The 26,862-nt window shown below is 55.2% G+C and overlaps 3 protein-coding genes across 5 annotated transcripts in view; 1 reads left to right on the plus strand and 2 right to left on the minus strand.

Annotated features, from left to right (window-relative positions):
- The window catches only part of COL8A2 (collagen type VIII alpha 2 chain), a 26,735-nt gene extending 16,836 nt beyond the window's left edge, over nucleotides 1–9,899 (plus strand). The window contains exons 3-4 of one of the 2 annotated variants that reach the window (XM_046662185.1): nucleotides 4,953–5,170; nucleotides 5,775–9,899. In XM_046662185.1, coding sequence (XP_046518141.1) covers nucleotides 4,969–5,170; nucleotides 5,775–7,693 — 2,121 coding nt within the window. In that variant the 5' untranslated portion in view covers nucleotides 4,953–4,968 and the 3' untranslated portion in view covers nucleotides 7,694–9,899. Of the gene's footprint in view, nucleotides 1–4,817; nucleotides 5,171–5,774 lie in introns of those variants that run through there. The other variant, XM_046662183.1, reaches the window with a different exon arrangement.
- A 1,251-nt stretch (nucleotides 9,900–11,150) lies between these two features.
- Nucleotides 11,151–16,523, minus strand: ADPRS (ADP-ribosylserine hydrolase). The gene is made up of 6 exons (XM_046662188.1): nucleotides 16,290–16,523; nucleotides 13,784–13,880; nucleotides 13,305–13,512; nucleotides 13,018–13,202; nucleotides 12,572–12,672; nucleotides 11,151–11,986 (listed from the first exon to the last, which is right to left on the minus strand). Exons 1-6 carry the CDS (start codon nucleotides 16,501–16,503, stop codon nucleotides 11,694–11,696), a joined length of 1,098 nt encoding a protein of 365 aa, XP_046518144.1. The 5' UTR covers nucleotides 16,504–16,523; the 3' UTR covers nucleotides 11,151–11,693.
- Nucleotides 16,524–17,367: 844 nt separating this feature from the next.
- On the minus strand, nucleotides 17,368–21,131 carry TEKT2 (tektin 2). 2 transcript variants are annotated; one of them, XM_046662187.1, is made up of 10 exons: nucleotides 21,076–21,131; nucleotides 20,070–20,289; nucleotides 19,861–19,986; nucleotides 19,454–19,659; nucleotides 18,783–18,926; nucleotides 18,585–18,699; nucleotides 18,331–18,438; nucleotides 18,047–18,190; nucleotides 17,797–17,876; nucleotides 17,368–17,630 (listed from the first exon to the last, which is right to left on the minus strand). In XM_046662187.1, the coding sequence occupies exons 2-10, from the start codon at nucleotides 20,223–20,225 to the stop codon at nucleotides 17,417–17,419; spliced, it is 1,293 nt and encodes a 430-aa protein (XP_046518143.1). In that variant the 5' UTR covers nucleotides 20,226–20,289; nucleotides 21,076–21,131; the 3' UTR covers nucleotides 17,368–17,416. The 2 variants fall into 2 exon arrangements, with proteins under 2 accessions (XP_046518143.1, XP_046518142.1); XM_046662186.1 differs by lacking the exon at nucleotides 21,076–21,131 and adding an exon at nucleotides 20,656–20,733.
- Between the last annotated feature and the right edge of the window lie 5,731 nt (nucleotides 21,132–26,862).

The following is a 26,862-nucleotide window of genomic DNA, read 5'->3' on the forward strand; positions in this document are numbered from 1 at the left end:
CACTCTCCTGCTTGGCCACCATTCCCGAGGGGAGAACAAGTCTGCCCTTCGCACCTCTATTGCCCCTGCAGGCTGCTCTTAGCTGAAGTCCCGGGATGGAGGCCATGTGAGTGTCCCCGCCTCTTCCCATTCTGGCTGACAGGAGCCCCTCTGCCTGAGGAGGGGGCTCTATGGGTGAGTGTGACATGAGTCTGTGCAAAGGCTGAAGAAAGGACTGAGGGAGTTACTGGTCTTTAAATTCGTTAGTGGTCTTTAAATTTCACGGTGAATTGTGAGCAGACACTCAACGGAGCCTCCCTGTGTGCCAGTCGCGTCCTGTGCTGGGCATGAAGTGGGGGGAACATGGCGGGCAGAGGAAAAGAGCCGGAGAGGGAAACAAGAGCTGTGTGGGGACCCGCAGGCGTCAGCCGAGCCAGGGGAGGCCTCCAGCGGGCTTCCCGTGCGTCCAAGAACCAGTCCGAGTCAGGAGGTGGCGAAGCAGAGGGAACCGAATGTGTGGAGGCCAGAGAGCCTCAGGGAGTCTGGGGGTGGTGTGGGAGGGCGGGAAAGGGGTGACAGTGAAAAGGAGGCCGGGGGCTCAGAGGCGCGCAGGCACCTTTGGCTCTGATGGTGGCTGGGGGTGGGGGGCAGTCTGTCCCACCTGGACTGTCATGGGGTACCATTCCAGGGGGGGGTCATTTCTCTCTGCAAACCCTCTAACAGGCTTAGCAGCCCCCTTCTCAACATGGCCGTGCCCTTGCCTCCACTCCCCAGCTCCCCACCCGGCCTGGCACATGTCAGCCTCCTTGCTCAGAGCTGGAACAATCCTTCCCACCTCAGCCCCGCAGGCGGCTTGGAGCCCAGAGACCGTCTCTCTCTCTCTCTCTCTCTCTCTCTCTCTCTCTCTGCTCCCCTCTCTGTCTAGCTTTGCGCTCTGGTGCTCCCTCCCTTCCCCACGGCAGAGTGTCACAGCGGCTGGGGGCTCAGGTTTTTAACCGACCTCTGCTCAAATCCTGGCTCCTCGCTCCTGCCAGTGGGTGCATCCCTGTGCTGCTCCAAACCTCAGGCTCCTCACCGACAGAAAGAGGACTCCCCACAGCTCCTCTTGCCCAGGGATGCTGTGGGAATTGAACCAGATATTGAACGTAAGGCACCTAGGCGGTGCCTGACCCGAGGTGGGAGCCGGCCTTGCTCAGACACATGCCTCCTGCCACAGGAAGCACCTGCTCTGTGGCCGCTGCGGACCTTTCCCCCCTTGGCAGGCAGAGGGAACGCAGTGCACGAGGTGCTGGGATGGGGCAAGCCCAGGGCGTGGGCAGGGACGCTTCCTGGAGGCCTGCGTTGCCAAGGAGGAATGGCAGGTGGGGAGCTGGCTGGGGGCCCTGCCCGGGCTCCTGGCTGGACTTGGAGCTCTTCCTTTGGCGCCCTGCCTGTCTGTGCGCCTCCTTAGCCCTCCCACACCAAGCACCCTCCCAGCTAAGCCTGAGGCTGCCTGCACCCTCCACCACCCCCCACCCCTGGTGAGGCCTCAGCTCAGCATGGGAAGGGAGTCAGGGCTCCTGGCGCCAGGGCTATCCTGAGTCCTCCTGTGGCCATGCCATGACCTTGGCCTCTGGCCTACACAGGCCAGAACCACTCACTCTCCCCCTCTGCTTCCTAATACAAGCTCTGCCTCCTCCACCTGCTCCCTCGGCCCCCTGCCCCCCACCAGGCAGAACAGTCTGGCTCTGTGCATGTGTGAGCACGCCTTTTGCCCCCATGGGCCCCCAGGTCAGGTGGCCAGCGCAGGAGGGCCCTTATCCTGCAAGGAGGATGGTGTTGGGGGTTGGGGCTGGGGCTCAGGGTCAGACTGCCTGTGTTTAGGTTCTCACCACACGGGGTCTCCTCATGGCTAAAACAGGGCTAACGTGCCTCCCAGGGCTGATGGGATGGAACTTTGGGTGTTAGTTCAGCGTCTGGGCAGAGCCTCCTGCAGCAGCACCCGAGCAGGCTATGTGGCAGCACCTTGTGAGTCCTGGCAGGGGGAGCAGGTGGCCTGTGCTGAGGGCAGCTCTGCATGGGGCCTCAGCTCTCACACCTGCCAGTCATGTGTCCTGGGCAAGAGTCTGACAGTCGAAGAATTCTTCTGGTCCCACATGTATAAAATGGACATAATGACTGGGTGAGCCTCAGGGGTTGTTGAAAGGATTCCGTGAGATGAAGCCTGCCCAAGGGTGCAGAACAGGTTGATGGCAGAGCTGGCATTTGCACTCCAGAGCTGAGCTGGCAGCTTCCCCGACCTTCTCCGGAGCCCTGCACCCATTCCTCCAGAGCTCTATGCAATGCCGCCTTTGCAGGAACGTCAGCCTGCAGCTCCAGACTCACCCAGCCCCAGGGAGGGCTTTGCTGCTGCACGCATCCCCGGGTGTGCACATCCCCCAGGCCCTCCCTGCAGCCAGGCGCAGGTGCAGAGAGGCCCATGAGACGCAAAGGGAAGTGGGGCTTGGGTGTGCAAAATGCGATAGTCCCTCATTCAGATATTGACGGGTGCCCGCGGTGAGGCAGACACAGTATCTCTAGTAGCTACAGCAGCCTGAGAAGCAGGTTGTTAGCCCAGTTTAAAAATAACACCTTTAGGGTCAGCCCCCCGGCCCAGTGGTTAAAGTTCCATGCGCTCTGCTTCAGCACAAGTTCGTGGGTTCGGATCCCAGGAGCAGACCTACTCCACTCATCAGCCATGCTGTGGAGGCATCCCTCAAGTAGAGGAAGACTGGCACAGATGTTAGCTCAGGGCTAATCTTCCTCAAGCAGGAAAAAAAAAAAGAGGAAGATTGGCAACAGATGTTAGCTCAGGGTAAATCTTCCTCACCAAAAAAACAAAACAAAAGGACATCTTTCTTGAGATATAATTCACATATCATACAATTATCCCGTTTAAAGTATACAATTCAATGTTTTTTTTAATTGCGGTAACATTAGTTTACAACATTATATAGATTTCAGGCGTACATCGTTATGATTTGACTTCTGTATGCATCATGTTCACCACCGAAAGTCTAGTGTCTATCTGTCACTTACAAATGTCCCCCTTTACCCATTTCGTCCTCCCACCAACCCCTTCCTCTCTGGCAACCACCAGTTTCTTCTTTGTATCCATGTCTGTTTGTTGTTTTTGTTTATCGTCCACATTTGAGTGAAATCATATGGTATTTGTCTTTCTCCATCTGACTTATTTCGCTTAGCATAATACCCTCAAAGTCCATCCATGTTGTCGCAAATGGTAAGATTTCATCTTTTTTATGGCTGAGTAGTAGTCCATTGTGTGTGTGTGTGTATGTATATAGATGTATATACATATATATGTATGTATCTACCACATCTTCTTTATCCATTCATCTGTTGATGGACACTTAGATTGTTTCTATGTCTTGGCTGTTGTAAATAGTGCTTCAATGAACATAGGGGTACATACATCTTTTTGAATTAGTGTTTTCATATTCTTTGGATAAATACCCAGCAGTGGAATAGCTGGATCATATGGTAGTTCTATTCTTAATTTTTTGAAGAATCTCCATATTGTTTCCCGTTGTGGCTGTCAGTGGTTTTTTAAAGTATTCACAGAATTGGGCAACCATCACCAAATCAATTTCAGAACGTTCTCCTCACCCCAGTAGAAACCCTGTGCCCATTAGCAGGCGCTCCTCTGCCCCTACCCGCAGCCCGAGGCAACCACTAATCTGCTTTCTGTCTCTATAGATTTACCTGTTCTGGACACTTCATATAAATGGCATCATGTAATATGCTTTTGTGACTGACTTCTTCGCTTAGCATGATGTTTTCAAGATTCGTTCGTAGGGTAGCATTTCTCAGTACTTCCTTTTTATCGCTGAATAAAATTCCATTACATGGATCTACTGCACTGCATCCATTCATCAGTTGATGAACAGCTGGGTTGTTTCTTCTTTTCGGCTGTTATGAATCATGCTGCCGTGAACATTGGTGTATCTGGGTTTGTGTGACGTGTTATCCCATTTTACAGATAAGGCAATGGTCCACAGAGTGGAAACCTCTTGCCCATCTTCCCCAGTCGCGAGTGGAGGACTGAGCCTGGCATCTTCCCCACGCGGCCTTGTTCCCTCCCGAGCTGAGCCAGATGCGTGACAGGGCTAGGCTGGGGCCAGAACGAGCGAGGGGGTAATCTTCTAGAGGAAGGGGTGACAGCTCCCCAGGCTTTGAAGGATGAGTAGGAGAGGAGAACATCGCAGGCAGAGAAACAGCAGGCGCAAAGGCCCAGAAGTGTGAGGCTGCCTGGTGTCTGGACCCGCAAGGAGTTCTGTGTTGCTAGGGCAAACGGTGGGGGAAGGGAGAGGCAGAGAAGGGACTGGGAGGTGATAGGGTTGGAGACACAGCCACAGGTTAGATGTAAAAGGCCTTGAATGCTGTGCTGGGCACCATGGACTTGATCCTGAAGGCAGTGAGGAGCCCGGAAGGGCGTCACCGTAATGTGAAGTCAGATCTAGGTCAAATCCCAGTTCTGCTTCCTAAAGACCTTTGCTTTAGTTTTGTCATCTGGAAAGTGGGGATGACAATAATAATACCCTGTGAAAGTGCTGGGAGGATTGAGTGAGTTCCTGCCTCTGGAGAGGCATAGCCCCGGGCTGGCAGAGGGCCAGCCCAGCAAATTGTAGTGGGTGTTATCATCCAAGGGTTTTTGGCAGGGCTGCCGAGGTGGGATGGTGCTCTGGAAGCATGTCTGGCTGCAGAGTGACTGGTCTGGGGAAGGCTGCTGTGTAGGGTAGGGGCCGGGGAGACAGCGATGGGGATGCAGAGCCACGGGCGGGTTGGCAGAGGTTTAGGAGGTACTTCTCTGGACTCCGAGACTTCGGGAATTGCCTGTGAATAACAGCTGAATTCTGATCTTTTTATGAGCCCCTGGGCCTGGTGCCAAACCATCCAGGGGCTGGCTTGATGTTCCCTCTGGTTCCTCCCTGCAGCACGCCTGCGGACGCCATGCTGGGGGCTCTGACGCCCCTGTCTTCGCTGCCACTGCCACCTCTGCTGCTGCTGCTGCTGGTGTTGGGGTGCGGGCTGCAGGCAGCCACTGGCGGCGGGACCGGCGGGGCAGCCGGCTACGCGCCGGTGAAGTACGCGCAGCCCATGCAGAAGGGACCTGTGGGGCCGCCCTTCCGCGAGGGCAAGGGCCAGTACCTGGGTGAGCGCCTCCCCGCCCCACAGTGCCTCCCACAGCTGCTGCCCCCAACACCCTGCCTCCCGACCTCCATCAGCTCCTCCCAGGCCCCCCAGCCACAGCCCCTCAATCCTCACCAAAGATCTTCCCATCTCCACTTTTCTTCCTGATGCTGATCCAGGGCCTCCCACCCCCGGAGGGCCTGAAAGTAGGGTGCAGCTGCCTGGCAGAGGTGGTCTTCAAGTGGGATGGGGGAGGGGGCAGGAAGGTATGTTGGGAAGTGAGGGGGGCGGGGGCGTCTGCTCTGACTGGCTCTAAGGAGGCTGCTGGTGCCCCCTGGCGGCCATTCCACCCCCAGGTCATTCAGAGATGAGAGTCAACTCAAGCTCTTGGGGAAGGCCCAGGCTGGGTAGGTTGGGTGCTAGGAGCCCACAAGATGGTCACTGGACCACCCCTAAACCCCATCTTCTGTGACAGCAGGGAGGGGGAGACCAGGGCACGGTCTTCATGAGCAGATACAGAGCCTTGTCTTCTCCCCCGTGTACCCCATGCTGGTGCGGGGAGTGGGTAGGGGGTCCCCGGTCCCCGCTGTCCAGGCCCCTGACTGACCCTTCTCTCTCTCTCTCAGAAATGCCTCTGCCGCTGCTGCCGATGGACCTGAAAGGAGAGCCTGGCCCCCCTGGGAAACCGGGGCCTCGGGGGCCCCCTGGCCCTCCTGGCTTCCCAGGAAAGCCAGGCACCGGAAAGCCTGGGCTACATGGGCAGCCTGGCCCTGCTGGCCCCCCTGGCTTCTCTCGGATGGGCAAAGCTGGTCCCCCAGGGCTCCCAGGAAAGGTGGGACCACCAGGGCAGCCAGGGCTTCGGGGGGAGCCAGGGATACGAGGGGACCAAGGCCTCCGGGGGCCCCCGGGACCCCCTGGCCCCCCTGGGCCCTCAGGCATTGCTGTCCCTGGAAAACCGGGCCCCCAGGGGGTGCCAGGGCCCCCAGGATTTGGGGGGGAGCCAGGGCCCCAAGGGGAGCCTGGGCCCCCAGGTGATCGAGGCCTCAAGGGGGATAATGGAGTGGGCCAGCCAGGGCTACCTGGGGCCCCAGGGCAGGGAGGTGCCCCCGGACCCCCTGGCCTCCCTGGTCCAGCTGGCTTGGGCAAACCAGGTTTGGATGGGCTTCCTGGGGTCCCTGGAGATAAGGGTGAGTCTGGGCCTCCCGGGGTGCCAGGACCCAGGGGGGAGCCAGGGGCTTTGGGCCCAAAAGGGCCCCCTGGGGTAGATGGTATAGGGGTACCAGGGGCAGCAGGGGTGCCAGGGCCACAGGGCCCAGCAGGGGCCAAAGGGGAACCAGGGACCCGGGGCCTCCCTGGCCTGATAGGCCCCACTGGCTATGGGATGCCAGGACTACCAGGCCCCAAGGGGGACAGGGGCCCAGCTGGTGTCCCTGGGCTCTTGGGGGACAGGGGTGAGCCAGGTGAGGATGGGGAGCCGGGGGAGCAGGGCCCACAGGGCCTTGGGGGCCCCCCTGGACTTCCAGGGTCTGCAGGGCTCCCTGGCAGACGTGGGCCCCCTGGGCCTAAGGGGGAGGCAGGGCCTGGAGGACCCCCAGGAGTGCCTGGCATTCGGGGTGACCAGGGGCCTAGTGGCCTGGCTGGGAAACCTGGAGTCCCAGGAGAGAGGGGGCTTCCTGGGGCCCACGGACCCCCTGGACCAACTGGGCCCAAGGGTGAGCCTGGTTTCACGGGCCGCCCTGGGGGACCAGGGGTGGCAGGAGCCCTGGGGCAGAAGGGTGACTTGGGGCTCCCTGGGCAGCCTGGTTTGAGAGGCCCCTCAGGAATCCCAGGACTCCAGGGCCCAGCTGGCCCCATTGGGCCCCAGGGTCTGCCAGGCTTGAAGGGTGAACCAGGCCTGCCAGGGCCGCCTGGAGAGGGGAAAGTGGGGGAACCCGGCGTGGCTGGGCCTACAGGGCCCCCTGGGGTCCCTGGTTCCCCAGGACTCACAGGCCCTCCTGGCCCTCCTGGGCCTCCTGGCCCCCCTGGCGCCCCTGGGACCTTCGATGAGACTGGCATCGCTGGCCTGCAGCTGCCCAATGGTGGCGTGGAGGGTGCCGTGCTGGGCAAGGGGGGTAAGCCCCAGTTTGGGCTGGGCGAGCTGTCGGCCCATGCCACGCCTGCCTTCACCGCCGTGCTCACCTCACCCTTTCCCGCCTCGGGCATGCCTGTGAAATTTGACCGGACTCTCTACAACGGCCACAGTGGCTACAACCCGGCCACTGGCATCTTCACCTGCCCTGTGGGCGGGGTCTACTACTTTGCCTACCACGTGCACGTCAAGGGCACCAATGTGTGGGTGGCCCTGTACAAGAACAACGTGCCAGCCACCTACACCTACGACGAGTACAAGAAGGGCTACCTGGACCAGGCGTCTGGCGGGGCAGTGCTCCAGCTGCGGCCCAACGACCAGGTCTGGGTGCAGATGCCCTCGGACCAGGCCAACGGCCTCTACTCCACTGAATACATCCACTCCTCCTTTTCAGGATTCTTGCTCTGCCCCACATAACCCGCGGGGGACCCTGCTGCCCCGGCCTCCTGCTCTTTAGTGGTAGAGAGACCTTCTCAGTTACAAAGAACCTCCATTTAAAGAAAAAACCAAAGGCTGAACAGAGGCGGGAACAGAGGTGGCCGTGGCCTTGGCCCCAGGAGACTGACTTGGTTTCTCCCTCCATGCAGGCTGAGGTTGTTTCTGGAAGAGGCTGATCTGAGTTCCTCTCCCCCAAGTGTCTATGCAGTGTCGAGGTTGCACCCTCATTGCAGGCGGGGCCCCAGGACACTTGGCTCTGCTGTCAGAGACCCGTGCCCCCTTGTGAGTCCTGGGCTCTGCTGGGCAGTGGAGGATGCTGCTTCTGAGTCAGAGCTGAGAGGGACTGAGCTTCCCCCTCGGGGAGACATATTCCCAAGCCCTGCCCTTCCTGCTGGCCCCTATATGGCACCTGCTCAAGGAATGGGGCACCCTCAGTTCTTGGCTGGGGCTCTTCCAGCTCCCCCGGGACCTCCAGCGTCTGACGGTGGGTCCCCTAAAGAGTTTTTGTTTCCCTCCAGGGGAAAGGGAGACGAGGGGATCCACTGAGGTGGCCAGTGTGGACGCCCTGCCAGGACTGCAACCCCAGGGGGGATGCTGTGCATCAGGCCTGTCCATGGTGGGCACAGGTGCTTGGCCCCTCTGCAGGCTCCAGCTGCAGCCATGGGGAAAGGTGGTTTGTGAGGGGTAGGAGCATGGATGTGGGGCTGGACGGCGGTTCTTCACACTCATTTCCATCTCCCCAGGCTCCCCCCACAAGTCTGGCTCTGTCTAGCATAGGGGCAGCTGCGCAGGCCCCTAGGGACTGCCACAGGCAGGCATGAGGCAGGAGGGACAGCCAGCAGACATAGGATTCCTCCCTTGCTCTCATTCAGCTGCTGCGAGGAGGGCTGGTTTTCTCATACAAAATTGTAAAGGATCCTTGCCACCCCAACCCCAGCATCAAGGCGGGAGCCTCGTTTGGCCCTCAGAACAAGGTGCACACAAGCTGGGGGATGAAGGCCCCGCCTGCGTTTCCTTAATAAGAACCATGTGGTGGGTATGTGTGTCTACTAGAGGGGTTACTCTGGGGGCTTCCTTGCCTTCCACCCTCTGGTTCCAATTTCCTGTTCTGAGTAGGATTAGGGCCCAGGAGGCTGAGGCTCTGAGAAGAAAGGTGCCAACAGGCCCCTATGGAATGAGTTGGCTCTGGAGGTTTCTGCCATCTTCCGCAGTCAGAGCTCCCCTGCAGGAGAGCAGGGTCCCACTCCCATCTCCGCAGCCCCGAGTTCGAGCTGGGGCAGAGAGGGCCACTCTCCCAGTGCTCGGGCCTCTCCCTTAGGCCCCCAAGCCAGCCCACTTCCCTGCACCAAGTGTGACCCTCGGTCGGTCAAGGGGATCTTGTTGCACAGCCTGTCCGTGCTGACCATGGAGGGTGACTGCTGACTTCTGATGGTGGTTCCCTCCGGCCCCTGGCCAGGCCTCCTCCCCACCCACAGCTTCTCCCAACACAGCAGGTCATCTGACTGCTCACTTTAACTTTCAAAAGAAGTGACAACTCAAATCTGCTCAAGTGACACTTTCAGAACAGGTTTTGGCTGGGGTTCATGGTGGATTTCTTACTGCCCAACACCCCAGAGAGTTAAGGAGTCTCAAACCATACCTGGTGGGGCCTTTTGCCCGGCCTCGTCCCTGGCTCAGAGTCCCCGCCGTCTGACCTGTTAGGGAGACTTCTGATAGGCGGAAATTCGTCAGCTCCCGATAGGAGCCCAGGGAACTAAGGAGGGAATGAGGGGAGCCAGAAAAAGAGCTGTCTCACAGAACTGAGCTTCTGCTAAATGTCATTCCTGAAGCCTTTGGGGAGGGGTGGTGGGTGTTTGCGAAATGTGTATGGGATTTTAGTTCCAGGTGTCCACTTAACTGACAAGCTCTGATAAACGATGTCAGGTTTTAACTATGAAAACTACAGTGCCTTGTGCATTTTTATATTCTGATTCCTAATTTTTAAAAAAATTAAGGTTTAAATGTTTTCCATTCATTTCATTTCTAACCTGGTATAGGAAGTTTAGTTCTTTACTTACCTATTATGTGCCCTGTGTCAGAGATTTGGGAAAATGCACTCGGGAATCAAAGAAAATGGGACTTCTTTCTGAAAAGAAACATAATGGTATTGACACAACCTCAATAAAACCTGTTGTGTGAAACAGCACTGTGCTGACATTGGCATTGATGCAGAGATGTCTCAAGCCTCTGGATTTCACAAAGCGTCCAAGGAGCTTGCCAGGGCTCTGCTCTCCGCCCTCTCGAGGCGTGTGCATTCCTCACTAGCTCCCCCGCCATGGGTTCTGTCACCACCACATCGGAAGTGCTTGATGCTCCGAAGCTGCCGAGACTCTGTGCCAAGTAGATGCCAAGAGGCATTTTAAGAAACCAAAGTGAGGCCGTGGCTGGAGCTGGGGCAGATGGGTCAAGCTTCCCTGGAACATTCCTGCGAGCTCTCAGGGGTAGTGGAGCATGACAGCTGGCTCAGGATCCCAAGGGCCAAGTTTCAACATCTGATACAAATTATGAATGAAATCATGAATCTTTGCTCCTGTAGGCAGTGCTAGTGCCAGGCCTAAGGCTGAAGGCAGGGCTGGGGGAGCTGTCCTGGGCAGAAGGCACCTGCCCCACAGCCTGCCATGCTCAGCAGCTAGGGCTCCATCCCTGGCTCTGGGGATCAAGATGGCAGACCTGAGACCAGTCCATGACCTGAAAAGCCCTGTGGTTTGCCCCAGCCTGGCAGAACCCCATCTTAGCTGAAAGCAGACCGGCTCAACAGTCCTGACACCTCAGGCCAGCAGCACAGCTGGACATGCTTCTCTCTGCAGAGGCTGGAAGGATGCTCAGAGAACATCCCTGAAGTTGGAGGGGAGGCGGCCCCTCGCTTTCAATTTCCCTTTCTTTGAAATGGATGGCTTACAAAACTTCCTAGTGGGGCAAGGCCTGTGACTGGGGCCTGTGATGCAGCATGAGGCACAGCCTTCTGTACATCCAGGGCACCAGAGATGCTGTGGCACCCTCACCCAAAGATCAGCAGTCCCATGATAGGAGGTGCCCTCTGCATCCTCCTCCAGGGTTCCCGTTCCTGGCGCAGCAGGGCCTGGTCCTATCTGGGGAACAGCCTATGAAGAAAGCAGGCTCCGAGAGCAGGAAAGTCTGGCTTGTTCCTGCCCACTGCCTGGGCCACTCTGTGTGATCTCCAACAGGAAAGAGCACCAAACCATGCCTGCTCTGCCCTTCCTGGCTGAACAACGCAGCCGGCTGGAAGAACTGGGGGAATCTGCCCGACAACCGAGCAGCTCATCGCCTTGCGTTCCTGGCTCCTAGGAGCGTGCAGCCCAGACAGAGGGGCACTAGGCACAGAAGGTCGGGGGGGAAGAATCCATTCTGGGCAGAGGAAAAACATAGGAACCAGTGGTGGGATTTACCAGAAACTGTTTATTGCTGTGTGACTTCCACTGGAAGCTGTTAACAAGCCCATGGCAGCCAAGGGCCGGGTGTGTATCTAGATCAGCTAGATTCAAATGTCTGTCTTCTTGATCCATATAATCTTGCTCTTTGGGGCCTTGCCCAGTCAAAGACAGGCTTTCTGGCAAACTGGATAAATCCCAACAAGGAGAAAAGATGCTACTGCAGATCATTTCCACCTCCCCCAATCCCAAGTCCTGGATAAAGAAAAATGCCACGAGTACCCCTCCAAAATCGAACCCACCCTGGTCACTCACGTCTGACTGAGGAGCTGGGAGTGTCCCAGGCTCTGCCACCAGCCAGAAATGCAGCACTAGGAGTCCCTCACACGGCGTTCCAATGACCTCTCCAAAGAGACCCCCGCCCCAGTGGGGCAGTCCGCCCACACTGCAGGAAGTCTGAGGCAGGGAGCCACACTTGAGGAACCTTAGGGTTTCCAATCTGCCTGCAGGAGGTCCCGCTGGACATGGCGGAGCCCCAGCAGCTGTGGCCCTCACAGACTCTTCTGGAAGACCCGGTGCAGGGTCTGGGCCAGGATGTCTGTCTCCTCATAGCCCTCACAGCTTTGCTGCCAGCTCTCCGGCACTTGTTCCATCCCATAGTAGGCACCAGCAATGGCCCCGGCCATGGTGGCAATGGTGTCTGTGTCCCCACCAAGCGAGATGGAATAGATGAGAGTCCTTTGGAGGCTGTTGAAGGCGGCGGGGATCTCAGGGTCGGGCTCCATGCAGCGCAGGAAGCAGTAGATGGCGGTGGGCACGGATTCAAAGGCAGCAATGCCATTCCCTGTGGGGAACCAGATTATGGAACTTGACCCCCCAGATCTCCAGGCTTCCTGCCACGAGTGAACACTCTCAATTTCAGGCTGGGCTGTGATAAAGGTCACAGGCTCTAGAGTTAGACCATCTGGTTCAAACCCTGCTCCCCTCCCTACTGGCTGTGTGACTGGGAAAGTGCCCTCACGGCTAAGGGGCCCATACCTGGGATTCGCCTCCCCATGTAGAGAGTGAATCAAGTTAGTAACTCACAGGGCGGCTGTGAGGGGGAAATGAGACCACAGAGGTAAAGCATTCTGCACAGGCCCAGAATGCAGTAATAACGCTGTGTAAACAAACACCAGTTCTCAACGTTAGCTGTAAGGACTAGTGGCCAGCTGCCATTTCTGGGGACATTTATACATAAGGCTGAAGGTGCTGTGGCCCGAGAGCAAGAAGGCACTGTACGCACGACCCCAAGGACTCTACAGACCTGGCTCTGCCGGCACAGCAGCCCCGGGCACAAATGTGATGGCAGGTGGGACTCCATGCTCCCCTCCCACCCCTAAGCCCAAGGCTGCCCCTGAAGGCTGACGGGGGTGGGGGGACCACCCACCTAGCTCAGACACCACCTCCTCTCTGGTCACCGAGTCCTGCTCGAGAAGCTCTCCAATCTTCTTCAGTCGGCTGGAGTACGGACGCTCCTCCATGCCCAACCTGTGGGTCAGGGGTGAGATTTCAGGGAGGTCGGAGCCAGCAGGGTGGAGACGCCAGGCAGGGGGAAGGGCTGTGTGGGAGGGTGAGGGGGGGATGTGGTCAGGCTGACACCCAGGCACAGGTGCCCTGACAAGAAGTGGGCCTGGGCTGGGTGTGAGCCGGTCATGCTGTTCTCCGCGGCCGAGAGCCGTGAAGCACAGCCAGGGCACGGGGCTCTCCCCACCCTCCCTCGAGTCTGCAATTAAAGAAGGAAGGTTTCAGCCTGTGGCAAGGCCAGAGGCCCCCACCCCACCAGGCATACACACTCACACACGCTTCCAGCCTGTCTCCCTCCCACATACTCACTCCCTGGCATCCGAGGCGGACTGGGCATCACTCTCCAGCTCTTCCATGTGGCCCAGGAGTTGCTGGAGGAAGTACCCACTGGACGACTCACCCTGCAAAGCTAGGTGCACAGCCAGGGCCTGCAGGATGGCACCATTGTACCCCAGGGAGGAGGCGTGTGTCAGCTGGGCCGAGAGCCGGGCATACTAGGGCGAAGGCAGTGGAGGCAAAAAGACCTACTGTCACAGAACCCAGAGCAGAGGGGGAGGGAGGGAGGGAGAGTCCAGAAGCCAGCCCGCCTGGACTACCTTCTGTACATCCTGGACACTGCTATAGGCCAGGGAGATGCCGGCCACGCGCATAGCACCCCCGTTGCCGTAGGAGCCTTTCCCGTTAAACTGGGCCCGCGCGGGCTCGTAGACATCATGACACTTGGGGCTCAGGAGCTTCTTGAAGACAGTGATTACTCCAGCACCGTAACCCCGGTCAGGTTCTTTCTTGTACTCCTGAGCAAATCTAGGGGAGAGAAGGAAGACGGGGTTAGGGTTTAAAAGATGGCTGTCAGGGTTGGGAGAGAAGAAGTCTGGCTGGTTTGGGAAAAGAGGAAGCCTTGGGGACCTAAGGAGCCTGTAGCAGCAGTGCTGTCACTTCTAGCTTGGGAAGCTGCAGCAGCCTTAGACACACGTGCCGCTGAGGGTGGGGGTCCCGGCATGCAGGACACCATCGCTCTGGTCAAGTGCAGTAACGCTACCCACTTGGTTTGCTTCACCCCAGGACAACCCCTCACCTGTGAGCCATGTCCACCTCGTCGAAGGCCTCCTTGGCCAGCAGGGACTGCACCAGTGCTCTGGCCATGGCTGTGTCATCTGTGTAGTACAATGTTTCTGCAGGGACAGGGCGGGGGAGAGCGAGCTGCAGGGCTCGAGGCTGGCGGCTGTGGCCTCCCGCTCATTCCTTTTATTTACTATTTCTGGAATGCCTGAGGTCAGCCTCTCGCTCCCATCCAGTTTCCTGGGCTCTAGGCCTTGGGGTTTTCAGCCATTCTTTATTCTGAGTCAGTTGCCACATCCTGCTCCTTTCTGAAGGAAAACCTTCCCCCACTGCTGGCTGCCATCACTGCAGCTCCAGACTTAAAACGACCTGCTCTGGGCCTCTCACATGTCCTGCATATTCCCCATTCTCCAACCCAGCCTATATGTGCAGCCAGAAAATTCTTCCCAAGAGGAGACTATTACTTTCCTCATCTCACTCTCCTGCTCAAAATGGCTGGCTGCTGCCTTCAGGCTGAGGCCCAAATTCACGGCCTTGGCGCTCGAAGCCCTCCCTCCTCAGCCGGCTTCCACCCCACTGCTCCCCCACACGCCCTCAGGACGCAGGCTGGGCGCCCGAAGTGCTGCTCTAGCACTTCCAACACGGCACGACTGGCTATGCGGTGGCCCTCGACGAGGCTCTAAGCCGGCTGCTGGGGACAGAGACTTGGTTCGATTTGAAGGAAGGGACGGTTCGAGAGGAGGAAGCACACTCCCTAGGGAGCCTGGTTTCCCATTCCTCACACCCACCATGCCGCCCCCTCTCCGTGTATCCCCAGCCCCACCGCCACCTTCTCCCCACTGTCCCTGTGAGGAAGCCCCCACCCCTACTTCACTGGGAGGAGAGGCGGACAGACACCTCGTCCACAGCTGCACTCTCCAGCCTCCCCTCGGAGGGCGCACTCTCTTCCAGTCCAGCCCCAGCCCACGGCCCTGGAGACCGTGTTCTTCCTTTGTCTCCTCTCCTGCATCCTCAGCTTCTCCCTCTGTGGTGGGGCGGCACCCACCCTCTCTGCGTTTGCTCCCTGTGCCCTGCTTTCCCCCAGCGAAGCACTTCTCTCCCATTCTCAGCCCACGTGAAGTTAATGCCACCTCCAGCCTACCCAAATAGCACGGCCCACTCCCTTGTTCACGGATGGACAGGTGACCTCAGCCAGGACAGTGAGACTCGATTTGGGACTACTACACAGAGAAACTGTTCCCCTGCTGGAGCGCTGAGCTGGGAGCTGCTGGGGGCCAGCCCATAGGAAGGGTCTGCCGGAGTGAGTGAAGCCCACCCGGAAGAATGCAGATGGAGCCAGGAGGGGAACTGAGTCTTGAGGAGACGGCTTGAGCCCCTGGAGTCAGCTCTGCTTGAAGCCAGACCCAGTTCCGGACTTTTCTGCCACTTGCGTCCAGAGGGTTCTAAAACACCTCTCAGCCTAAAATGTTTTCTCCTCATCTTAACATCAAACCAAAAAAAGAAATTAAAACCATCCCTCCATCCTGCCTTCCCCTCAGCCACAGCCCCTCTCTCTCCTTCCCTTCACACCAAAGCTACTTCCTCATTTCCTCCTAAACCCACTGAAACCTGACTTCCAGGCTTCAACTTTCTACTGAAAATGCTTTTCTAAATCCAGACTTCCCCTTACTTAACCTCTCTGTAGCATGACGCCAGTGACCAGCGTCTTCATCTTGAAATGCTTTTCTTGGGTTTTTGTTCAGACCCCCCCCCCCCCCCCCACCCCCCGCCCCTCCTACCAAACCGTTTCCTTCTCGAGCGCCCTGTCCTCCTCCAGGGTCCCGAGCATGGCCCCTTTTCCTTCCTATCCCACATGATCTCCAAAAGGGCTCATCCTCTGCTTGGCCTCAGAAGTGACACTGCGCTGATCTGGGGGATGAACTGGCTGCACAGGGGAGGGAGACGCGGAGGGGACAGTGCTTTACAGGCAGGGGACAGCACAGCCAAAGGCCTGGGCCAGCAGCACGATGTGAAAGGAACTGAAGCGCAGGAAGCAGGGCCACGAGTGGTATAAGATGAAACTGGAGACGCGCAAGGGCCCGCCAGGTGGGACACGTGAAGGAATTTGGCTCTAGCCTAAGCGCACTGGAAAATCACTGCAGTTTCACGCGGGGAGGCCGCGATCGGATCTACGCTTTGAGAAGAGCACTCCCCGCTGTGTGGAGAATGGACTGGCGGGGCACTGATTCAGAGAACCGGGTAGGACAGGTGAAATCGGCAGCGGTGTATACATTGCGCTAGGCACAATCTGGGCGTGGCGGGCACGGGTGACAGGATGCCGTTGCCAGGCCCGGAGTTGGGGAATGCTCGAGGCGAGAACAGTGGCGATGGATTTCGAGTCTCTGGGTCCGAGGTGCCTGCGGGTCAGCCAGACCTGGCCCCTGCTGCCCTCGGCAGCCTCAACTCCCACCACACGCCTCTGGTGGTCGCGGGCCCCTAGCTCCCCCGGCCCCCGCGTCCCACGTGCGCCCGGCCCCGCCCACCTGTCCGCGCGCTCCCCGGCGAGCCCGGGTCCGGCTCCAGGCTCTGGACGTGACGCAGGACTGACGTCAGGCTGACGGGGTCGTACGCCTCGTAGATGGCGCCCACGCAGTCCCCGAGCAGGGCGCCGGCCAGGCAGCCTCGGAAGCGGGAGAGGGAGCGGGCCGGCCCAGCCCCTCCAAAGCCCGCCGCCGTCATCGCTGCCACCGCCGCCATCCCCGCGGACCCGTCGCCACTTCCGGTGCGTCCGTCGCGCGCCCCACGCGCCGCTTTCCCCCAGCCCACAGCGCCCCCCCGCGGCCCGGAGTCTCGGCGCCGGCCCCGCCCACAGCGCCCCCGCCGCGGCCCGGGGTTTCGGCGGCTGTCCTCGCACATAGCGCCCCCCGGCGGCCCGGAGTCTCGGCGCTGCCCCTTGCACACAGCTCCCCTCCACGGCCCGGAGTCGCAGCTCCCGCCGGCATGTGACCCGCGCTGGTCCCGCTGCTCTGGTTCGGTTGGGCGAGGCCTCTGCTTTCAGCTCCCATTCTCCACACCTGTAAATGGCGTCCCAACCGAGGGGGACGGCCACGAAAGTGTCCTCGAGGGGTGGACGCTGCACCAGACCATCGGACCACGGCAGCCCTGCCCTTCAGGCCACTGCCCCCAAGGCCTGACTTTATGAAGCCTCACCTTGTGCTCCAGCACCCTGAGCCCTCCCAGGGCAGCCCTCCCTCTTGGCTCCGGCCCAGGCTTGGGCCCCCACCCTCAAGCCCCTCCACTGTGATCTTAGCCCCCTCTGGGCCTTGCTTAGGCATCAAGAGGGCAGGCAAGGGTCCAGCTGGGGCAGAGCTGGTCAGAGGTAACGCTGCTAGAGCCCTGGGGGTGCTGGCCTAGCCCAGAGAGGGGTTTCCTGAGGAGAAGGCAGAGAAGGAGGTGGATTTGGAACACGAAGCTTGGGGAATGACATTTCCCATCTTTGCTCCTCCCTACACAGGAGGGCCCAGAACCCGACCCCTCCCTGCCAGCTGTGTGCAGGGGTAGCAGAGAACGGTCTGGACTGAGAACCCCAACCTTTATTAGATTCATTCTCTCTGCCCACCTCCCTCTTCCATTTTCCGCCTAACCTTCCCCTTCTCCCGCTGCCCCCAGGCTAGGCCAGCTCCAGCTGGCAGCTTTTGAGTGGACTCAGGGTGCGATTTGTGGTACGGGTGAAGGTGTCCACCTCAGGCACAAACTTCTCAGCAGGCACAGTCAGCTTCCGACGGGTGTCCATGCACTTGGTGTCCAACAGCATGGAGTTGGCCTTGCAGGCGATGTCAGCCTGCAGCCGGGCCAGGTGCTTGTACAGGGCATCCAGAGCGTCCCTGGGGAGGAGGCGTTATCAACTCACCACCCCTGCACGGGGCTGGGAGGTTAGGGCTGAACTGCGAGGCCTTCAGTCAGGAAGAGAGCAAGGAAGCCAGCAGGGGGCAAGAGGCCCTGTGGGTGGGAGGTGTCTCTCTGCCCCTCCTGCCCACTCCCCAAACCTACTGTGCTTGTGCCAGCTTCTGCTTCAGGGCAGCGATGGTTGCCTCTAACTGGTGAACCTCGTCAGTGAGGCCGTACTGTGCCTGCAGGCAGAGGGGCGGGTTGGGAGACCCAGGTCAACCATACTATCCTTTAGCCCACGGGCCTGGGTGCTGCCCTACGCCAGCACCCCTGCTCTGCCAGGAATATGTACTGGGGAGTGACCCCAAGGACACCTTAGCAGGGACCCGTGCCCCACTGGGTACCCTCGAACCTGGTCCCGGCAGAGTTCCACATTGGGACGGTAGCTTCTGGACTCTAGCCGGGTATGGCATAGCTTCAGGTTCAGTAACTTTCTGCGCAGATCCTCCTCCAGGTGCCGGATGTCCTCCTGCAGCTCGGCGATCTCTTCCAAGGTCTGCAGGGGACAGAGTGACCAGTCTCCACCAGCTGAACCCACCAGGGTGCGCTCAGTTCAGGCTTTCCTGGCAGGGCCTCAGGCTCCTCATCCCACAGCAGGAAGTCCAGGCCCCAGGGGTCTGAACAGAGAAGACTCACATTCTTCTCTTGCCACTTGAGCTCACTGTACACTTTCTCCATCTCCCGCAGCCGCTTCCTGAAGGCAAATTCTGTTGCAACCCTCTGGGCTTCGAGTTGATTGTTTGTCTGAAGGACAGGAAGGAGGCAGGGCAAGGGGAGGGTGGAAGCTCATGGCCATCTGAGGATATCGCTCCAGTGAGGGGATGGGATGCCACATGGCCAACAGGGAACAAAAGATAAGGAAGAGCGGAACGGGTGGAGCGGTCAGTCACCTCGGCGATAGTTAGCACGATGGCCTCCCTCAGCTCTATGGCCCCTTTCATCTCGGCCTCTGCTCGGTTCTTGTTAAACTGACTGAAGTCATCCCACTGCTTGAGTGTGGAGGAGCTGCAGGTGACAGGAAATACTGGGGTCATAAGAGTATAGCCTAGGAGAGGAGGAGGAGAGACTGATTGAAACACTCTTCTTACCCATTGGGGACACGTGTGGGATCAACCTTCAGAGAGATGTTTGGGGACTTGAGGTTGAGAGAGAGGCAGCCTCTGTCAATGTCCAATGTCTCCATTTTGCCCCTATGGTCAGAGTTGAGCTGCTGTCGGACTTCCTGCAGGAGGCTGGGGAAGGAACAATCTCGATCAGGAACCACCCCTCCAAGGCCTCAGGACTCAGCCCCCATTGTACTGGAAGGACGCTGAGGGATGAGGAGGCTGGGGTGACAGTGGAGCTGCTGCTACAGCTGAGACAAAGACCAGCACACCTGGATGAACTCCCCATGGACAAAATTATGACACCCAAGTGCTTGTGCACACCCACGGTGGCACACGTATGTAGCTACACTCACACAGCTCACATACACGCTCACAAATAAGGCACAGTCCAGGGTGGTGGCAAACGGGTGTCATTTCTCATGCTTCCAGTCAATTAACAATGGCTCCCTAGAGTAGGGTCATGAGAAGTATTCTGAGACCCCGTCCAGGTGGTGGAAAGAGTGCTACAATCAGTTGGTGGTTTCTGCCAATGGGCACAGCAGGGGCAGAAGGCAGCCTGGGAGCCAGTTACTATTACCCACCACACAAGTGTTCCACGTTTAAGAGAGTCCTCAGGTGCAGGTGAACATGCGAATGACACATCTCCCCCTTACCAGAGCTTCTCAAAGGCCTGGCTAATCTTCTGTTGCAAGGCCTTCTTGGTGGCATCAATGACCTCCACCTCTTTGTGCAGCTCTTCTTCTACCGGGTCCTTCACCACATCAATGTCACGACGACTGTCCCGCAGGGTCAGGCACTCAATCGCCACATCCAGAGGCAGGTTCTTGGCCTGCAGGCTTTGCTCTGCTGACTCTCTCATCTAGAGAAGAGAGGGCACAGGAGGCTGGAGGGGCCGTCCACTGGGAAGCAGCTCTCATCCCCACTTTAGCAGAGGGGCCCGTGAGTGACTCAGATGGACATGCCACCAAATACCCCCATCAAGGGTTCCCCAAGCCTGAAGTGGGGAGGGCGGGGGGATCCTTGCAGCAGGGTCTCCTGGCACCCTGCCCTGGCTGCCTGCCTGTGTCAGGGCATCGATCTCAGCGTCTAAATCCATCAGACATTTGTCCAGCATCTCTTTCCATCGGTTGACAGTATCAATCCTCTCTGCCAGTCGAGTCCTATTGTCATGTTCATCCCAAATGGTCTGGAAGAGACAGAGCCAGATAAAGAGGGTGTTTGGGTTGGGGGTTATCCCTGAGCCCACCCAACTGGGCTCCTGCTCCCAACCTGGTTGGTGGTCTCATTGCGGAGGACCCGGGCCTCCTGGCGGATCTGGTGTGAAGCATCTCGCTGCCGCTCAGCATTAGTGGACAACAGGTAGCTGTTGGTGTGCCAGTCTGGCAACCGGTAGCGTTGACTGGGCTTGACGCTCAGCGTGGTCATGGTGCAGGGGGCAGGGGAGGAAGGGTCCGAACCCCCAGGTCCTGTTCCAAGACACCCACGTCTCCTGGAGAGGGAAAACAAGGCTACAGGAGAACGTTCAGGATGTCCTCTCCTAGATCAAAAGCCCCCTCTGAAGGACCTCCTTCTGTCCATTTTGCTTCAAGCCTCGTCCTGCAAGAAGCCTGCTAGGGAACAGCCCTGGCTTCACTCAACTCCGTGTGAGGCATTAACTGAGTTTCCTCCCACCCGTGCGTCCACAGACACTAACTCTTGGACGCTGCAGCTCCTGGAGCAGGTGACACAACGGGATAATGGAGTCCCTTAGGGGTGTGTGTGTGTGTGTGTGTGTGCAGTGCTTAGTGGGGCTGGCGGAGGGGGAGTTAGCAGGAAAAATCGCTTTAATCCAGTTTCCACCCCCACTTCCAGCAACCAAGTCCTGTGGGGCTTTCTCTTCTTTCTCTGCGGCAGCTTTGGGCCAGGACCCGAGAGGAGCCTGAGAGAAGGAGCCCTGTTCTCCATCCAGAAAGGACGGGCTAGTTTTGCAGGGCAGGCGGGTTGGCACTGGGGACCGGGGGTGGGGCTGGGGTGGGGACGCTGGCCCTTTCCCCGTCTGGCCGTCACGCTCCCTCTCTCCGCCCTCTGTCGGAGGAGGAGGAGCGGGCGTGTGAGGGGCCCACTGGGAGGAGCTGGGGCCCGTCTAGTTCCCAGCCGAACTCCTCCCCTCCCCTCCCCGGGGTAGTCATCTTCGGTTTAAAATAATACCCCGGCGCTGGCGCAGAGGAAGGAGAGGGAAGGGGGAGGCGGCCCTGGGTGTGAGCCCCCCGGCGGCCCCGCTCCCTCGGCCTCTCACCTCCTTCCCGGCTCGCGCCTCCGCCTCCCTCGCCGGCTGCTCTGCGAGCGCCCCGGTTGCTAGGCTCCCGCCGGCCGCGCCGTCGCCACCGCCCTCTTGTTTAGCTTGGCAGCCGCGGGCCGACCGGCGGCGGCGGGCACGAGGCCTTCGCGGCAGGAAAGAGGCGGCTGCGGGGCCGGGGCTGCGGAGGGGCGCGAGGAGGAGGGCACCAGGATACCGCGCTCACTTCGTTCACACGTTAAACGTTTTTCTTTGGATCAAAGTTATTCATCGACAGGATAAAAAACACGTACAGTACATAGAAAAAGTACTCTCCCGCTCAGGCTCACTCCCCAGCAAGTATCGTTCCAGAAGCGTGTATATATTTAACCTTATTTACACACGTTCTTTGGATCCCGTCTTGCCCAACGGTTTCAACCCTCGGTTTGACTGCACAGAAGGAATGATAATCGTATTTATTTGCAGAAGGCACATCCGTGGGAGAGGTAACTGCGGGTTAGAAGCGATGCCAAAAATCCAACCATTTCTTTAAAAAAGAGAAGGAAAAATAATTCAACCGTGCCAGTACTGTTCCAGGCCTTGGGAAGTGTTGACACTGAATGTTCATAATTAATAGGTGAGATAGGCATTATCCCCCTGTTCGCAGGTAACTAAAGAGACCGCCTTTGCTAAAAGGCAGGAATGGAAATTCAGGCGTCTGATCCCCAGATACACATTCTCTCTCTTACGACTCCACACTGCCTCTAGTGGTGGCGCTGGAAATCGAGAGGAGGGCAGGGATGCTGTCCCCAACGCTCCGGCCCGGTCCTCTTCTGCAGGCTGTGCAGAAGGATCCTAGGAGGTGGGTGCTGTTACCGCGTTCATCTTACAGGCGAGGAAACTGAGGCACAGAGAAGTGAGGAATGAACCCAGGGTCGCATAACTAACTGGTAGAGCCTGGATCCAAACTCAGGCAGTCTACCGGAGAGGTCAAGCTCAGGTTTGATGGTTGAGGGAAAGAGAGGAGTCCAAAGAGGCCTCAGTTTTGAAACCCCAGTGATTGGAGGGATGGTGTCATCCTTCACAGAGGGTAGGTAAGGGGTTGGGTTTTGAGAAGTTTGAGGTGCTTGTGATGGATCCAGGTGCTGATCAGTAGGCAGTTAGAAATGCAAGTCTGGAGCCTTGCAGAAAGACTGAGGCTAGAACGTTTCCCAGACTTCCTCGATCACAGAATATATTTTTTTCCACAGAGTATTTTATAAACTCGAAGATATGGCTCGTAAGCCAGACATGCATGGAAATTTGTGACAGCTCTTACTAGGATTAAAGAAGACAAAAAAACAGGTCTTGGACAAATTGATTGCTGGAAGAAATGATCACATTTTGGCTATAAAATGTTTTGAAACATTTTGAAACAGAAAGAAGTAAACAAGTATGACCAAACGGTGGGGCTTTGGCGAATATCTCTGGTTGTGGTGGTGGCTGTGGTGTTCATGACTCCTGAGGTTCCCGCACATCCTGGCCAAGGGAAGAAGATAGCAGAAAAGGTCAGACAGCTGATGGATTGGACCAAGAAAATCAGAGTAATAATGTGATGCCGTATTCTATCATTTTGTACTAGAAACACCAAGAAACTACCCTATTATTGTGATGTTTACTACTCTCCAGAAGTTTAGATCATGTGTAACATGCAAACGTGCTGCTGAAGAATTTCAGATCTTGGCAAATTCCTGGCGACCCCCCAGTGCGTTCACTATTAAGGCGTTTTTGCTATGCTGGATTATGATGAAAGCCCTGAGGCCTTTCAAGCACTCCAGTTGATGTCAGTTTTCCTCCAAATTTCCTCCACTTTTCTGCTAAGAGGGAATTTACGTCAGATCACGTTTATCATTTGGAAGAAGGAGGTTTCGTAGCTGAGCAAATGGCCAAATGGGTAGCTGAGGAAACTGAGATAAGGAAGGTCAACAGAATCGGACAGCCTACAGATTATCATGGGCCCTTCAAATTGGGGATATTTTTGGCTTTCCTTGGTAAAGTTGTGTATTTACTGAAATAGAATAGGAAATTTATTTTTAACATAAATTTGTGGGCAGTTTTAGCTCTGTGTTTTGTGATCATGATGACATCTGCTCAAATGTGGACTTGTAAAAACAGAGCCCCATATGCTCAAAGGAATCCTCACACAGGATGCATACGTTATATCCATGGAGTGAGTTACTCTTGGTTTGTAGCAGAAATGTCCATCATTTCTGTTTAATACACACATTCTCCTGGGAATCGTGCTCTTAGATAAAGCTGCCATATCTTGTGTGAACATTATAGAGAGGAAGATAATGGGCATGACTGGCATGTGTCTAGTTATAGTATTCTTTAGTTGGCTGAGTTCTTTCTTCAGAGTTAAAGAACATGAGGATCCATTCGGCATTCTCATGGATTCAAAAGAATCCTAGAGATACAGACAATGAAGCAAGAAATTGTTAAAAATGTGAAACAGAAGAATGTGAACTCATTTTTTTTTTTTTTTTTTTGAAGATTAGCCCTGAGCTAACTACCGCCAATCCTCCTCTTTTTGCTGAGGAAGACTGACCCTGAGCTAATATCCATGCCCATCTTCCTCTACTTTATACGTGGGACGCCTACCACAGCATGGTGTGCCAAGCAGTGCCATGTCCGCAGCCGGGATCCGAACCAGCGAACCCTGGGTCGCTGAAGCGGAACGTGCAAACTTAATGCTGTGCCACCGGGCCGGCCCTCTGAGCTCAACTTTTTAAGTGACTGAGACTTGGCCAAAGGAGACATGAGGTGCCTCGGCAGTAACAAGCCATTTTCTCTCAGAATCTGTGAAGTCTTATGGTGTGTATCTTCCCTGTTCGTCTCATTTTTTCCTTCCCGTAAATGTCACAAACTACCTAACTTAGTGAACCCCAATGATTAAAATCCTCAGAGAGTAGAAGTTTTCTCGAATTAGAACAATGTTTAAAAGTACTTTAGTTAATCCTTGGTCAGCTGATCTTATTCTCCTATGGAAAATAGCGTCTTAGGAAGGTAACCCTGCATCTAGCTACTGAAACTAAGTGTCTTGCCTTTCCTAGAGGCGTATATTTGTTCAGCCTGCTTTGTGTGTTGTCCTCTGAAGCCTAAGTATCTTTCTCTAGAGCGTACTTCCAATGCCTAGAGGCAAATGTAGTCCTACTTGGCACTGCATCTCCCATGTCTTTCCTACTGCAATATGCTACCATGCTTCTTGACTGTTGGACATACTACAAACTCCCTGAATACTGGATTATAATTTCTCCATGACTGGTAACCACTTTTTATCTGGAAAGATTTCAGATAAATTATCTTATTTTTCTTTCAAGCGGCCAATCTCTAACAAAATAGTAGTTCCTACTTTGGTGTTGACTTGAGGTCATTTCCTATTTAAATCTAAGAGAACAATAGATATAAAGACAACTCAGAAGATGAATAATTTCATTCACTCTTTTCTGTTTAGGAGCAGGCCAAAATATCAAGTTATTTCCAATATGCAGAAATGTGAAACTGAACATCTTAAAAGTTATTCAATTTCAGCCTTTCTTCCCTCTTAAGTGGAAAAACAAGACACAGATTGGAAGACTTTTTTCCCCCTTTATCTTCTTTCTGTCCTACGTAGATAGTGACAGTTAAGTCCTAAACAGTTTATTACCGTGCTTGGCAAAGATTGAAATTGCGGTTTACTATTAAATCAAACCCTGGCCTTCCCTCTGGAAGTTGCTATTTACAAATGTGAGAACTGTGATTGTGAAAATGTTTTTTGAGCAACAACAATTTAGTGTGACATCAGAAGATTTCTGCTCTCAATTGGGACTGGGTTGGCTATTTACAGCCACCTGACCCTCCCCAAAGCAACAGTGGGAGACTTGGAGGTTTCATATGAGTTGTTTGCCACGGGAGTTGGGTATAACTGCCCCAGAGTAAATTACAATTTTTTTTTTAAACACAGAGTGGGTGGGATAGCTGACCTCCCTCACTTTAGACACTTTTTGTTTGTATGTTACTCGAGAGGAAACTGCTCGACTCTGGCCTTTGATCCAGCTTACTTTTCTGGTGGTCTTGCACTTGTCTCAGGCCAAATAATTTCAGGTGGAGATGCTCGGGGTCGAGCCTCAGGCGAGGCTGAGTCATTCACACAGCACATGACTCAGGGAGAAGTGACGGCTGCTTTAAGTGCACAGTGGCAGATGATGTGTCCTGGAGGCTGAAAGAAATTTTTTCCCCACTTGATTTGCCCTTCTTATCTTCAAAGCCCACTCATCTTGTGTAAGGAAGAAAAGTTTCTCAGCTAAAATGAATGGAAAATAGCTTTGCTGCATTCAAAGCAAAGTGTTATACTTTTGGGCAGATTGTCAAATTAATATCTAAAGGGCCTTAACGTAGACAATAGTAATACTTTTTAATTAAAGGTTTAGATGGCACCTCAATTAAAAAAACCCTTCTATTCAAGGGGATTCCACAGATGGCAAACTTTCATAATGGAAAATCTGTATAGAAGTACAAAAATAAGTTATAAAAATTAAACCCACAAAGCAAAATATATAGGTGGTTAAACAACCTTAATTTTACATTTGTATAAAATACAAGTGAAAACCATCTGAATGATAGTAGTGATTGAAATCCTGTCTGGTGCAGCGTCAAATCTATTTCTATGTTCTGGTTTTGGTTTTTGCAACAGAATGTGTAAATTCTATTTAGCAAGAATGTTATAGTAAAGAAAGACTAATATTGTACACTTAGCAGTGTCAAGTATTTTTGAATTGGGCTATTTCTAAAATCACTTAGCACAAAAGTCTGTTAATGTCTTGTTTTAGCTGAGAATCAGACATCATATTAGGCTTTGTAATCTTAAGCCACTAATGTGTCTGTCTTGTTTATAATTACAAATAAGTTTTGAACCCAAGTATTATTCATAAAGGAAAATATTTTAATAGAGAAAAATGCTGCTTTATAAAGGCATTGCAAAGGTCTTTATAGACTGTGGAAATGGCAGAGGTAACGAAAATGACAGGAGACAGAAAAAGGATCATCTTCTTTCTACAGACACAAAGATTTCAGTCTCCTTTATGGTGAAAACATCAAATATTGTAAAAATGATCACACCCTTTCCTGGCATTGACAGATTAACCTAATTAATTTCCTAAAAGCATCTGCAAAGGATGCAGGTCTCCAGGCAACTGAACATGGAGACCATGAAAACTTAGACTTCAAGATGTATGGCCCTCCTCCAAAAAAATACAAAGCACAACACCTACGAGTTTCTTAGACTGCCACATTTCTGTATGCTTAAGTGTAGTGTTGTGAGCACTCTTTTCTCTGAAGGCAGTTTCAAGCAGTTGAGCTCTAATGTAACCGGTGATTTGTTCTGTCCAGTCTAACGCGTCTTATTAATCAGAGCGATAGGCTGACGACGGTCTGCTTAGATGACACGGTGCTTTTCTGGTATTACAATTATCTGCCCTACAGCCTCTGTGATTTTTCAGGGCATGGCCTTAGTGTCACTGTTACACATATTTCCCCCATTTAACTGTATGAATTTGGGTATAATTATTGATGTTTTTTGAATTTTTCTGTTTCAGTGTAGTTACTAGGCAAAGACTGACATTAGAGTCAATTTGTCAAACTTATCAATTGACACATACTGTATAGTTTTTTAAAAACCAACCAACCCTAATAGGCTAACTAGTGCTTCTTTAGTGTAACAAGAACTTTCAAGAATACAAATTATACTGTTACGGGTTGTACAGCGTCTGGGGACAAGTGGCTGGAAGACTG

Source organism: Equus quagga, chromosome 5 (assembly GCF_021613505.1).
Source record: "Equus quagga isolate Etosha38 chromosome 5, UCLA_HA_Equagga_1.0, whole genome shotgun sequence".
In the NCBI taxonomy this organism is placed as follows: Eukaryota; Metazoa; Chordata; class Mammalia; order Perissodactyla; family Equidae; genus Equus; species Equus quagga.